Source organism: Melospiza georgiana, chromosome 3 (genome assembly GCF_028018845.1).
Source record: "Melospiza georgiana isolate bMelGeo1 chromosome 3, bMelGeo1.pri, whole genome shotgun sequence".
NCBI lineage: Eukaryota > Metazoa > Chordata > Aves > Passeriformes > Passerellidae > Melospiza > Melospiza georgiana.
This window is the reverse complement of record NC_080432.1, coordinates 61671931-61686063: the sequence shown is the minus strand read 5'-3', so window position 1 is coordinate 61686063 and position 14133 is coordinate 61671931. Positions and strand designations below refer to the sequence as shown.

The 14133-nt window shown below is 35.0% G+C and overlaps 1 protein-coding gene across 1 annotated transcript in view; it reads right to left on the bottom strand.

Moving 5' to 3' along the window:
* Positions 1–14133, bottom strand: part of SHPRH (SNF2 histone linker PHD RING helicase) — a 48481-nt gene that overhangs the window by 7459 nt on the left and 26889 nt on the right. The window contains exons 16-25 of the mRNA XM_058020354.1: positions 12391–12480; positions 11708–11815; positions 11068–11210; positions 8077–8250; positions 7698–7760; positions 6439–6664; positions 5390–5533; positions 4095–4196; positions 3206–3277; positions 1277–1465 (exon numbers count right to left, since the gene is read on the bottom strand). Of these exons, the coding sequence (XP_057876337.1) occupies positions 1277–1465; positions 3206–3277; positions 4095–4196; positions 5390–5533; positions 6439–6664; positions 7698–7760; positions 8077–8250; positions 11068–11210; positions 11708–11815; positions 12391–12480 (1311 nt within the window). The remainder of the gene's footprint in view (positions 1–1276; positions 1466–3205; positions 3278–4094; positions 4197–5389; positions 5534–6438; positions 6665–7697; positions 7761–8076; positions 8251–11067; positions 11211–11707; positions 11816–12390; positions 12481–14133) is intronic.

Below are 14133 nucleotides of genomic sequence, written 5' to 3'. Positions count from 1 at the left end.
AGGGATTGAGAAAGATCTGATTAAAATATGAACACTGAAAAAAATCACACAATTTTCATATCTATCCTGAAAGATACTGATCTTAACCTCAGTATTCTATAGAAACCATAGTAAGCTTGTAATTCTTTGTAAACCATTCTTTAAAGGAATATGAGGTAGAATTTTTTATTTTTAACAATGTTGCTTGTTTACATAGTAAATACAGTGAAGCTACAGTGTAAATTTTTAATTTTTTATTAACTAAGAATGATCTTTGGTCAAGCAAATTCACACAGAATTAATATTTTTGGTTTGTTCAAAGTTTTTGATGCAGAAATACTTCAAGAAAACACTACAACTCTTTACACAGAATAGCAGATGACGTGTTCTTTGTGTCTTATTTATGAAGTTTGGCTATTCTGGTTATTTTTTAATGTAATTTATGAAAAGTATTTGAAATTTTGTTAGAAACAGAGTGATATCTCTAAACTGTATATGGAATTACTATGTAAAAATCCTTGCATGAAGCTGTGTTCTATGAAGTAGCACTTGAAAAATACAGTCTATTTACTCCCCCTGGTGCCACATACTGTCAACTACTTTAGTAATTCGAGTTAGGAATCATATCCTCATAAAATGGAATTCCATTTGTCCAGGGAGGTTGAATTAGCTATTGTGAATGTGGTGGCATTGTCCTCAATACAGGGTAGCAACCCTAGAAATTGTGCAAGGTTCAAGGAGACTCGCACAGATATCGTGGAAGTCTGTCAGCACAACTAGTTATGATCTTTAACTACACTAATCAGATTAAAATTATGACAAGCATTACAATCATATTTTAATCCAGCTGTATCATAATATTTTTATTAAAAGACAGCAGTATCATCTAAACCAAAATATTATCAAATTTTATCTTTGCATTTTAGCCCAGAATCCTCTATTTTTTCCACAACTGCACTAAACACAGGTTTTTGGTTTCTAAATGATAATTCTACAAGACATTCATGCAGTGCAAACATGAACTTATGTACTACCTATATGTCAGCATTGCTAAAGACTCTTGGAGATGCTGTCTCTTCAACCCAATGAAAACTTTCCTTCAGTAAAAAATGCAGATACAACAGTGCAATCAGGATTGAATTCCTATATGTTTGTGTCTAGAGGTTTTGTCATTAGGAAAAACTATTTATAAAACTATATAGTACACTTGTCTGCCTAAATGCAGTATGCTACAAAACACAACAAGTATGCACTGCTGGAAGTTTGGGCCCACAGAGCTCCTGCTCAAACAACTCACCTTTACAGGAATATCATCCTCCTGATTTGCAGCTTCTGCAGTGAAGACATAAGATATTTCTTTATGAGAAGTGGTCTGCCTGCAAATGGCACATTTAATGGAGCTGCGGCGGGTGCCCACGCTGTACTGCTGGATGATGATTGCAATGCACTCATTACAGAAACAGTGTCCACACGTCAGCACTGCCCACTGTGCAGGAAACAAAAAACCAAACACAACACAGCTTCAGCTTGGGGCCAGTGCAAAAGAAAAACAGTGCACTAATCTATGATAAATTATATTTTCATAGAGAAATTACATTTTTTTCATGATATTCATCAGATTAAAGAATAATTTTACAACTGTTGCACTCTAGCTAATAAAAAGCCTGAATTTTAAAGTTTTCCAGCATAGAGACATTCATGATCTAAAGGAAGTCTCTGAATTTATTGTTCATTGTTCGCATTTTCTCAGTTTTGAACTTCAGGAAAGACATTACAATCTTCCATTTCTACGAAAGATGATTCTTAATGCCATATATGTAAACACAGATTAAGTATTTACATACTTTTTTAAAATTACAAAAATGTTTTGATTTGCCTTTTCTACAATTCTTTATCTGTGAATTCATACTAGATTGGTCTTATTTAATAAGTGATAGAAAAAATGCTTTAATTTTTCCCTACTGGTAAGTCCAAGGCAGCATCTTTAGACTTAACAAAAAGATTTTATACAGTGTCTTAATGTCTTTTTGACAGAATGTATGTGAAACAAGACTGCATTGCAGAAGCTGTTCTCCCCTTGTGAGCCTAGAGCATCTACATGTCAGCTGGAACCTTCCATAATATAGAAACAATTTGTAGACCAGTAGTTTTGAAATTCAAAATAACATCTTTTGCTGTACTAGCCTGTTCTTTAGGCCATTCCAAGGGGAATAACTAGAAGTTTTCGTGGGACCAAGTAGCAAAGGGATTGACTAAACCACTGATATTAAGCAGATCTTTTAGGCTTTGTTAGTTTTTTTCAATTGTGCAGAAACAGAATGAGAAGTATTTTAAAAGTTCTTTGCAACATGAAAACTGCTATCATCTAAAGAAACAGTCTTGCTGTTAAGAAAAGATAAAGAAAGTTAAGAGATTATTTTCCCTTTCAGTGAGCTCTTCCAGCTCTGAGATAAAGAATAATGGCAGTTAACATGACTAAGAGTTGTTCTCTGTAAAAACTTGTATTACCCTGGGCAGAAGAACACAGAGGGGACTTTGGAAACATGGCAGGACAGCAGTTCATGCTTACACATGTCTAAAATGCAAAGAGAAGCTAAATCTCCTTATAATAGCTGCCCTAAAAGGAAGAGACAATTTAGTTTTACCATAACGAGTCCTTTTATGTTCTTCCCTAATGCATGGTAAGTCAAGTTTAAACTATGGCTTTGTACTTTATGATATAGATTAAGTCTCACTTGAATTTCAACTCCTGCACTTCAGCAGGGAAAGAAATCCACACTGCCAGTATTTATTCTGTTGGATTTTGCTATTGTTTGCATATGCAATATCCTTTTCTTTAGAAGAAAAAAATACTACCAATAAGAACAATTACAATAAAATACAATAGCATACAATAGAAGTTTACCTACTTTCTCTTTCTGTTAGCTTATAAATGGGAAATAAATCTTTCTGCCAGAAGTATAACTTCAGATTTATAAAACAATCATGAACTCACATTGTTGGAACACTTAAGCAGATGTCAAAAGCTACAAGAAGTAGAGGTGCTTGCATCTGAGAAAGATGTTATTTCAGGGGAGAGGCTGGTTGGTACATTACAGAAACAGCTCATTTTCCCTGTTTCAATACAACATCCATTTAAAAACAGATCTTGACAATTTGACACACAACTGGCTCAGCTCCAGCTAAAGATGTTCTAAAAGTAAAACCTGCTGAATAAGTATCTTACCTGTCTTCCCAGTTGGCGTGCACAGATTGGACATGGTTCTGGGTTAACTCCTCCAGTAGTTTTGTCCTGAGACTATAAATTAGAAAAAAAAACCAACTTTGTGTTTTGTTATTCTATATTTAAAATAAGCTTCTAGAAAAAATGAATAATGAAACCCTTAAAAGAAACCACATCAAACCAAAACACTGTCTGAGCAAATTTAAAACATATCCATGTACTCAAGTCCACCTTGAAGAGTTAAAAAACATGTAACTTATGGTAAGCAAAAGGAGCACTTTTCATTCTGCAGTCCTTCTGATGGCATCAGCAGCTCTGTAACAGCTCTGAAAAATCCTCGTAAAATACAAGTTTCAAACAAGAAACTCCACATATTTTCTATTAGCTTCACATGGTTGCAAAACCACTTAAATTTTGCTTAACTATGCTTACTTTAACATAAATGCACTCAATTAAACACTATGATCAAAATAACATACAATACATGGAGGTTGTCTGTTTTGCTTTTTTTAAATGCTCACTTTAACTCCAAAAGTGATTATCCTTCTGCTTCAGGTAAGCTCTCAGTAAAATACCTAAGGTATGCAGAGACATACATAATTTTATAAGGCTTCTACTAAACATGGCCCAGTTAGTTTTAATGAAAACTTTACACATCTAAAACTATCTTATAGTTTAATAAGTATATAATTAAACAAGTAACTAAAATATATAATGCAATAAATAATTTTATGAGCACACAGTAACACAAAGAACAGCACACTGGATTTCAAAATGTGATCAATCTTCTCAGAAAATACAACTTTTTTAAGATGGAATTTTAAATAAAAATAATGGTAGGCTTCTTCCCTTCCACAGAGAAAGGTAAAGACCAAGGAACCATTAATCTTACTTTTTCCAGATTAGTGAGGTACAGAAGTTGTCCTAATTTCTTTTGAAGTTGTGATTTGGCAACTGCCTTGTCATTCAGAAGTTTCACTCGATTTTGCTCTACCTAAGAAAACAACATTAAATATGTGTTAAAAAAGGGGGGGGGAAAAGTTAAGTTTTACAATAAGGCTTAAATTAATTTTTTTGTGAAATTCAGAATATCTATTTGTTTCCTGTACCCAGTATGAACACAACACCATGAATGGGCTGAGATGCAGAATGCACATAAAATTGCTTTTTATTGTTTTACTTACATTATTAGTTCTTTAGACAAACAAAATTAAATTAAAATAACCCAAATTTTCAGAAGTTTCTTTTGAAGTTCCTTCAATGTATCATCTCTTTTCTTACAATTGTGTATACATATACCAGAATTAACTGCTGGTTCAAAAAACAATGTGTAAGAGACAATTATTTTCTTTATATTTCTTAGAAATGCCCACTTTTGATTTAACCTATACAAAGACAGAAACATCAAGTTGACTTTTTTTTAGATTAATTACAGCTGATAGTGAAGAAGTTCAATACTGCAGAAGAGGCAGGCACCTGAAGGATGAAGGCCAAAGAAATCAGCGTTTCTTTGATGGCTGCACATACATGTATAAATCTTAAGACTTTACTAGGCATTTGTTAAGCCAAGTGCTCCTTTATAAAAATTGTTTTAATACAGAGAAAAAAATTATTTCCTCATAAAAAGAAGCAATTTTATCTAACTCAATCTCACAGAAAAAAAGCACAAAATGTATCTATAGAAAACACACTTCTGTTGGTGCAAAAAAGAATTAAAAGTTTAAATCAACCCAAGATTTTTTCTATCATCATAAACAGAGTCAGGGGTAGCTCAGAAATTTCAAAATACTGAAAAAAAGATTTTTCTTTGATGTGCTTATTTCTGTTTTATATAGGTATTTGTGAAAAGTATCAATATGGGTAAGGAATCAGGTCAACCTAATTTTCCACCCAGCTTGGAAAACTGGGCAACTGTAGAGAAAGGAAGTTGCTGCTCCTGAAAGGGCAGCAGTCTCTTGGAAACATGCCACTCTGTCAGAAGGCTAACAAAATATATCAGAGTAACAGTTTCAAGCTCAAAATGGCCCATGTACTCAACCTAGCAAAATACTATACTCCACCAAGCCTGTCTGAAATGAAAACAGAGACACATTATAGACATTATACATCGATCCAGATATAGATTTTAATTTTGTAGGAGGTAGGTTCCTTCAAAAAGAAACCACTCCTTCCTGCCCAGTACTCTACCTCATGTGGCTCTATGATGTGGAGCACTGGGGGGTTTGGTTTTGGCTCATCAGGGTGACGCACTCTCAGCCGCTCTGTCGCCATGGCCAGCTCATCAATGGCAGACACGTGATCCCTGAGCACCATCCAGTACTCATGAAGTAACTGCAGGAAAACCCCAACAAGTGAGCAGCAGAACTGAATTGAGTTACACTTACATGACTCTGCCATACAATGTAAGATGAAATGTGAGAATCTTTTGGAGGAACAGATAATATTTCTTTACAGCATTCAGCCATAACAACAACTAATTATAATGGAAAACAAGCAGTATAGACATACAGACATATAATGACATTTTGCCTGCTCTCTTCTCCAGCCTCTCTGGATAAACAAGTAGAAATAGCTGTCGCTCGTTTCTTCTACAACAATTAGTGTTACAATAATTAATGCAACTAAAAATTCAGATACAAAATGCCTTGCAAAACAAACAAAAAAATCCCCTTGATGAATGAAAAAAAAAAAAAAAACCCAGTTATTTCACAGAGTATCATTCTTGTAGCTCACTGTATATAGGAGTAATACAGACCACTGAATCAGTATTTCCAAGTTACAACAGACGGAATCATAACACTGTCTTCATCCTCATTGGTATACTAGGTGCATCTTTTGTTTCCTAACATAAAGGCACATGAAAAAACTGTGTTCCCTCTTCACAAGACTGAGGGTAACCTGAATTACAGAATGGACCAGAGCTGGATTTTCTGAGTCTTGTTATATTCTGATTCAAGTAAACAGATGAACACATTTAATTATATCTTTATGCTGTCTTAAGAGATGCAATTACATTGCTTAGTAATTTGATTAGTAGCCAGTATAGCTTTTAGAAACTATTAGCTCACATATAAATCATTTAAAATCAAATCCTGTAATAAGCACTGTGGAAAAGGTTGGTAGGCAAACCCTAATTTCAGGAATACAACTTAGATGTGCTAATATTCAGCTGCAATTTGTTTTTAATAAATTAAATGGACCACACAACTGTTTGATCAGCATGTAATGTACTGTACCTTATATTCCTTTTTCCATGCTTCAAAGAGCTCCAGGAATACGCTCCCTTCTTCAGTTACCCTAGCATCCATTCTGTGAGCTTTGGCAAAGGAAAGAAGAGCTTTCAAAGCACGCTCCGTTTCACTGGTTGCCCAGAGCCCTCTGCTTGTGGTGGGCAAACGGTCATCGACAAGCCCCTCTTGGTCTTCTATCATCTCCTCGAATATTGCCATCTGGCCTTTAACACTTCAAAACAAACCAAGCACAGCACTTAGCACTGATCTGGTACTTCCACATCCATCTGTACTTATTCAGCCTTCTTATACATGACTAAAGGATAATGCAAACCAAGGAAATATAAACAGCTGTTTTATTACCTAATCAAAAGCTTGCTTTGAACACAGTGACCTCGGTACCAATCCTCAGGCCATTCTGTCAGCCCCAAGTCATCTATAGCTTTTGTAAAGGCTTACACATCTAAATCATCTTTCAGTAGTTATTAATGTCACATCCATTAAAAAAAATAAATTCTGACTTTTTATATAAGCAAGAATTACAGTTAAACTTGGATGGAAAACTTGCTGTGTATTACACTGTAAAGAACAGTACAGCTTTCCAGTTCTCTCCTTGACAAATAATGCTAATTTTAAAATAATCCATTCTTCCTGATTCCAGCAGTCATGAAGCAACAGAACTTCCACTGGTAAAGACTTCTTAAAATGTTTTCTCAGTAATTTCAAGACTTTTCAATCCAATTTTGACATTGTGAGGGATATGAGAGAGAGAAGTCCAAAAGAAAGCATGCAGAGAACTGTAATCTATGTCTTTCAGTACCATCCACTTTGCATACTTCTCTGACACCCCATGATGGTGTCACCCTTCTTTCAGCTTCATCCTGTCTGAGATCTCTCTTTGTAACACTGAATGAGGGTGGTATTACACCACTTGCAGCTGGACTGCAAATAAATATTTGCACAAATAGGAGTATGTGTTAAATTAGCATACTTGTATCTATACACACGCTTTCTGAACATGCCACCACTTCATTTCAGATGTATGGTCATATTGTAGTGGCTTGAGAGAAAGTGGCATGTATTCATTCCTTGGACACCATTTCTTCAAATGAAATTTACATAGAAAATGAAATCTAATAGAGCTACTATCAAAGCCATCAGCAAGAAATCTCTGTCATTGGGTCATATACTTATTTCAAACAACATAAACTAATCCAACTTTCACTTTTTCTAACAGTGAGGTATTTATAAAGCTATGAACTTACCTATGCATAAAGAGCTTTGACTCGTATTCTGTGAACAATTCGTCAGCCTTACAAAAGACACAGCTGCAATACAGAAAATTGAAAACAGAGGCACTCCATTTCATCAGAAACAAAATTATCATAAGCCCCTATTCCAACATAAAAAACTACACAAAATTCTTTTAAAAGAACAAAATAACAGTCATATGTACACTAATATAGCTAACACCAGAAGATTTTATAAAAGTAAAACCAAAGGTCATTATGCTAACAAATAGATCTGTGATATCTGTGTGCATACAGCTCCTGAGTACATAATAAAGGCTTCAGCATGTTATTTTAAATAAGGGAAAATTAAGTAATACACATCTAAAGTATATTTTCTTTTTTCAAGACCTACTTGTTAAGTGGCAGTCTAACAGGTCGCAAATGGCAGATAGTGGCAGCCTCAATGACCTGCTTAGAAGGAGGCCCTTCTAAGTTTTTCACTGCTTCTCTTACAATCTTCTGGAACTTCTTCACTTCATCCAGCTGGGTTGTGAGTAGGTATTGAAGGCCTCTGCAGTCACGGAATCTGATTTAAAGAAAAAGGGAAATTACTGTTCACCAAGACACAAAATCCAAACTTGACTCAGTATTCTAAAGTAGAAGAGAAGTAGCTAAATAGCAATCTAGGACAACATAAAGAATTTTAATAAAAAGGAAGCAAATGCTTATTCCTGCTACATGCAATGCTGTCAGAAATCACTCCAGTGTATCCCCAGAGCTGATGCCTGTTATCTTTAGAAAGACTCTTTCCAAGACTTGGGAGGTGTGGCCAAATACTACTAGTGAACACCAATCTGCAACATTCTGGTCCACAATGCAGATCTACTAAATGGAAACCACTGCACATACAGTCTTACTTGTGTCTGCTGGCCAACAAAATTATTTTCAATGCATCTGTGCAATTCACAACAGACACACGCACACATCACAAAAATACACTTCATTCAGCAAGTTAGCTTTAAAGTTAAATTTATTAAATGGACATAACAGTAAACTATTCTTCTGAAACCTAGCTACCTAGCTGTCTTCTGTGATTGGAGGGGTGGTGCAGTAATGAACACAAACACGAACACAAGTTAAGCACTTCTCACATTGCATTTTTCCTGAGAGCAGAGGTCTCTTGCTGAAAGAAAGTGCATCATTTCTACAAGGTCTGACGTTGATGTACAAGACTTTGGCTCTATGCAATATGGAAAGTTTGATCCAAAACATAAATTTTGTACAGTGCAGAGAGCAAAGCACAGGTTTAACACTACAAAAGCTTGGCGTTCAATATAACCTACTTCAGTAACATGCATTTTAAAAATAACATAGACCAAGTTTGCCTAACCAGGTAGTCTGAAAATAAATGTAAATTGCAACCACAAGTCTGCTGTTATTATCATCAATTGCCAAATAATATCAGCTTTTATAAAAATTTCCATCACTATACCATGGATTAATTATATCCAGTACTCAATTCAGAGTACTTGTTGCTTCCACCATTGACCAGTAGAACTTGATACAACACTGCTTTTAAAGTTTTATCTCATATGCTAAAATAAATTGAATAAGAATTAAGTTTTATCCCTGTGTTATAGAAGAAAGTTTAGTCACAGATAGCTTTTCCAAAGTTATACCATCTGTAAGCAGCAATTTAAGAAAATACTTTATAAATATCTAATTTCAAAGAAAAAAAAAAGAGGGTGACACAAGCCAACATACAGATGGAAGGCGTAATAGTTTTGCATGAACACGCAAACAATCCTTTCCTCATATTTATTTTGATCAGATGCTCTCAAAGAACCATGAGATGTTCATATCCAGACTAAGAGTGGCTGAGGTTGGAAGGGGCCTCAGGGTGTTGTCTTGCTCAAAAGCTCTCCTCAGGCAGAGTCACCCTAGAGCTGGTTGCCCAAGACCATGCCCAGACAACTTTTGAGTATTTCAAGGATGGAGACCCCACAACGTCTCTGAGCTACCTGTTCCAGTGCTCAGTCACCCTCACAGAAAAGAGCATCCCCTCATGTTCAGAGGGAACATCTTGTGTTCCAGTTTGTGCCCATTGCCTCTTGTGCTGAAGAAAAAAGAGGTTTTGTATTTTTATTTAGATTATTCAATAGAATTATATTAAGTACTGAATATAAAAGATACATTTTCTTCAATCAGGAAGAATTTCAACCTTTTGGAATCGTGATGGCAGAATAGTCAGAGTGGAGGATACATCTTTACATACGCAATTAAAATATGTGTATCTTGATTATTTAAATTTATACACACATTGTATAAACTTGTACACAGATGTATATACATACATTTATATATTTCATAAAGATAATAAAAATGTATTTGACTAAAACATGATTCAGAAAGATTGTATTTAAAAGCATAAGTTCATGTATCTGAGAAAATTGCCCGAAGTTAGACCACCAGAGCACTGTCCTTCCTATGTCTCCCTTTTCTGTGATGAATTTACAGAACTTCATCCAGAATGTACAAGAGGGGCTTAGGAGAAAAGGGTCTATTCAATCCTAAAATTAAGGGGAGACCTTATTGCTTTCTGTATTTATCTCATGGGAACATACGGAGAAGACTGAGTCAAACTTTGTCAAAGGCACCTGGCAAAAGAAAAAGAGACAATGTACACATGATGCAACACAGGAAATATTAACTAGGTAAAATAATTTTGATGTCTATTTTATCCACCAAGTAGGCCAAATACTGGAACAGACTTCACACAGAGACTATTGAATCTCCCTCCTTGGAGATGCTAAACAGGTCAAATCATTGTGCAGCTTTACTGGATTGAACAACCATGGGTCTGGATCTTAAGATGGGGGTTGATTTAAGCAACTTCTGAATGTCCCTTCTGAATTCATTACTCTGTAATTGAATGGTATACCGTTGTCTTGAAGATGAAACCAACTTCAAATTCTTTGCTCAGAAAAAGAGTGATGCTATTTTATGGTGTTACACAAGGATTTTCTGATATTATCTGTCTACTTTCCATTTAAGCAAGCCAATTTCTTTTACAGTTTACTCAATTTTAATGTAATAAACTTTGAATTCTTCTTACTCAGCAGTTTCATGAGTATAGAAGACTATAAAACCACAGTAAATAATGCAGAAGAACACTTCAAAGAATGCTTATCTAAGAGAATACAGTTATTTTCCTGCTTTTCTTTCCAAGTCTTCTATCTAGTTGTGCTTTTCTCAGGGACTGGTTTTGAAACATAATTGCAGTCTAGATGCTCTGAAGCAAAAATGTGTGCTATCTAATTGCAACAGTTAGCACAAACTAGTAAGAAGACCTGAGTAGATTTATCTGTATTTAACAAACGGCCTAATTCAGCTATTCTCTTACTTCTCTGCCATGGAGAGTTTACTTGTCTCCTGTTTGTAGTTGCAGGTAATTTCATTTTGCACACGTTGAACAAGCTCCTCATCGATGGCATACTGTATTGCTGTCTGGATGACATCCAACCACCAAGGAGAACCTGAATGTATCTGTATGAAAAACAAGAGATTTATCCTTGAACTTACAACAGAAAACCAATCTACTCATTGCAACAGAGGCATATACTGATCTTTAGGCCACAGTCTAACACAGACTGGCTAATTCCATGAAAAGTGGAGGATGAGAGTTTCATTTAAAAATATCCCATCTTCAGCTGACATGTAGAAACATGACTAAGCAACTGTCTACATTCTCCACACATTTATATTCCTTCAGTAGAATCAGATTCATCAAGGCTATCTATACAGAACAGTCACACAGAGATACTGTGATCTCAAAGTTTCTTCCATCTCTCTCAAAAGGAGATAAGAGATCATTTAAGCAGAAAAAGCAAAGGTCCTCATGAAATTAAGAGAGCAACACTGAAGTGACCGTGTAATTTTAACAGGTGAAAGAAGATAAACAGCTAGAGTTATGGACAAAAAGATGAAAAAAATATTCTTTAAAAATGCCAAAAGTCAGAGACAAAACTTTAAGAGGTACCTGCCTTTCTCTGAAGTTCCCGAATGGTTTGAAGAACTGGCTGTAAGGCCTGATGGGCTTCTGCAACTTCTGCGTTGGATTTACTCATATAATGCTGTCGGAGTTGTTCTGCCTGTGTGGAAATAAGAGATTAAACTATGCACAAATCATACCTGTGAGGAATACTGCAAACATAAAAACTCCCCAACTACCATAGTACTTTTAAGTGGTCACCTATCTATGTGCTACCCATCCTCATTTGTAAGCAATATTTAGCAATATTTTTTTTTTCCTCTAGAATCCAGCATTTATTAGTAAGCCACAAAAAACACATGAGAAGACAAATCACTGTAAAGACGCTAACTGTGCAACTTTGCTTTTGGGTAAGCCAAAACAACACAATAGGAATACAATGTATTACAAAAGGGAACTGGAATATAACTCAGTATTTCTACTTATCTGTGTTGAAGAAGCAAACAATAAAAAGACCCCAGAACAGTCTGAGAACAGGACAATTGAACTTACTAATAAAATATACTCATAATATAAAACTTATAAAATAACAAGAAAGGCTTATGTATGTAGTTAACTCAAAAAAGCTATTTCTTTTGAAAGGAAAAGAATTGTTTCTTTTGTTAGGGAAAATGCTGAGGGTACAAAAAATAAAAACGTGCTCTACATATTCATGCAAAAACAAAAGATGTTTACCTCTTCTGCAAGTCGGCTGTCACGCAAAGTTGGGGGAATTCCTGGGTGCTTTGCCAACAATTCCATCAAATTATGTGTAGAATGAAGTCTCTAAAATATACACAAAGTCAAGAGCAATCATGAAAAAATCCATTGGAACATCCATGACAGGAAAGACCTGAAGAGCAATGAAAGCTTACAGCAAGAAATTAGCATGAATTTAAAATCAGTTTTGCTTTCTCTGCTAATCTGGAAGCATCTTATAAAGAAAAGAAAGATTCCTTTCCACATTTTACTGAGATAGGAAATGATAGGAAATTAAATATTAAACAGACCTTCTTTAACATCTCAAAAGCAAATCAGCAGGCAAGTGTGACACCAGGTCATCAGATCCTATGCCATATTCACCCTCCTAATTAAAACAGCCCTTGACTATTATGAAAAACAAATTATCTCAGGGGACTTTCTTTGGTGTCTTTTGGAATATTCTGAGTATTCATTTAGCCTATCTAAAGCAAAATAAAGTGTAAGGAAAAGACTAGATACCAAGAGCTATAATCATTTTACATATTTTTCATTTCTCTGAAATAAAAGATATTGAAAAACACATGACCTTTAGGTAGACTTTTAGGGAAAATAAATTTGATTATTAATATAAGGAAACTCTGTTCCTCTTCTCTGGCTTCACTCTTTGTTTCTCAAACCAGACCAAAAATATTATGCTTCCTGCACAGCTCCCACAAACTCATAGTAATAACCTCCACTATCATAAACTTGTGCCCTTCTCACATCCTGGATTCTCTTCACCTCTGCCCTATTACTATTTCAGTCACTCAAGAGGACTGGCCAGTAGTGATTTGCCTTTATCCCAAAGAGCTAATCCTACACAATTGAGAAGACTTAACAGAAGCAAAATTTTAGTACACTAAGGCATCATTAATCAGCATATATTTCTAGGGGGAAAAAATTAACTGGACTGTACAATCCAGTAGAGCAATTTAATTAATAACCTATGTGCAGCTTAACAAGTTTAGGCTAACACCTCTATGATAGGCCAAAAAAGCCACCAGGAAGTCACAAAGGAAAAAGAAGAATCGAAGAAGCACAGCAGAGGCATCAGGTGACCAAATGCAACACAATCAAACAATAATTTGCTCATAGAAGCAAGTAAAGAAACAGACAACTGATCACTTATCTATGTATCACTAACATTTTAAATCTCTTATTACGCTGAAGAAAATTTTGGTCAATTAATAACTGATAGTTCTTGAAGAACTGTAAATATGTTACTTAGAGAACCATGACTTTTCTACCAGGAAAATATATACATATTTTTAAATAGTATTCAAAAGTCAAATGCCCAAAGAGAAAAGGCACTGCAATTCTTTTCCATGTTTTGATGCCCTCTTATCTTCTGCAGTGCAAGTATTTTATTATTCTCTATAATTTGGCACATTAATATCACTCTCAGTACAAACTCTGCATTCTGTAATTGCAGGATATAACACTTAATGTGAGCAGTCACAGTCACATGCACCAGAATAGGAATTCAGCTTGTTAACTGTAGTGCAGAACAGCAGGTGGAGATCATACACTGCTTCAGGGACATCAAGAAAACTCACAAGCAGATTTTTATAAACACAGTAGCTTTTTTTTTTTTTGGTCAAAAAAAAAAAAAGGAAACATGAAGGTCATGGGACAGATTCCTATCTGAAGATTATGATCAAAGATTGTTATCAAAGATTGTTATCATTACAGCAGGCT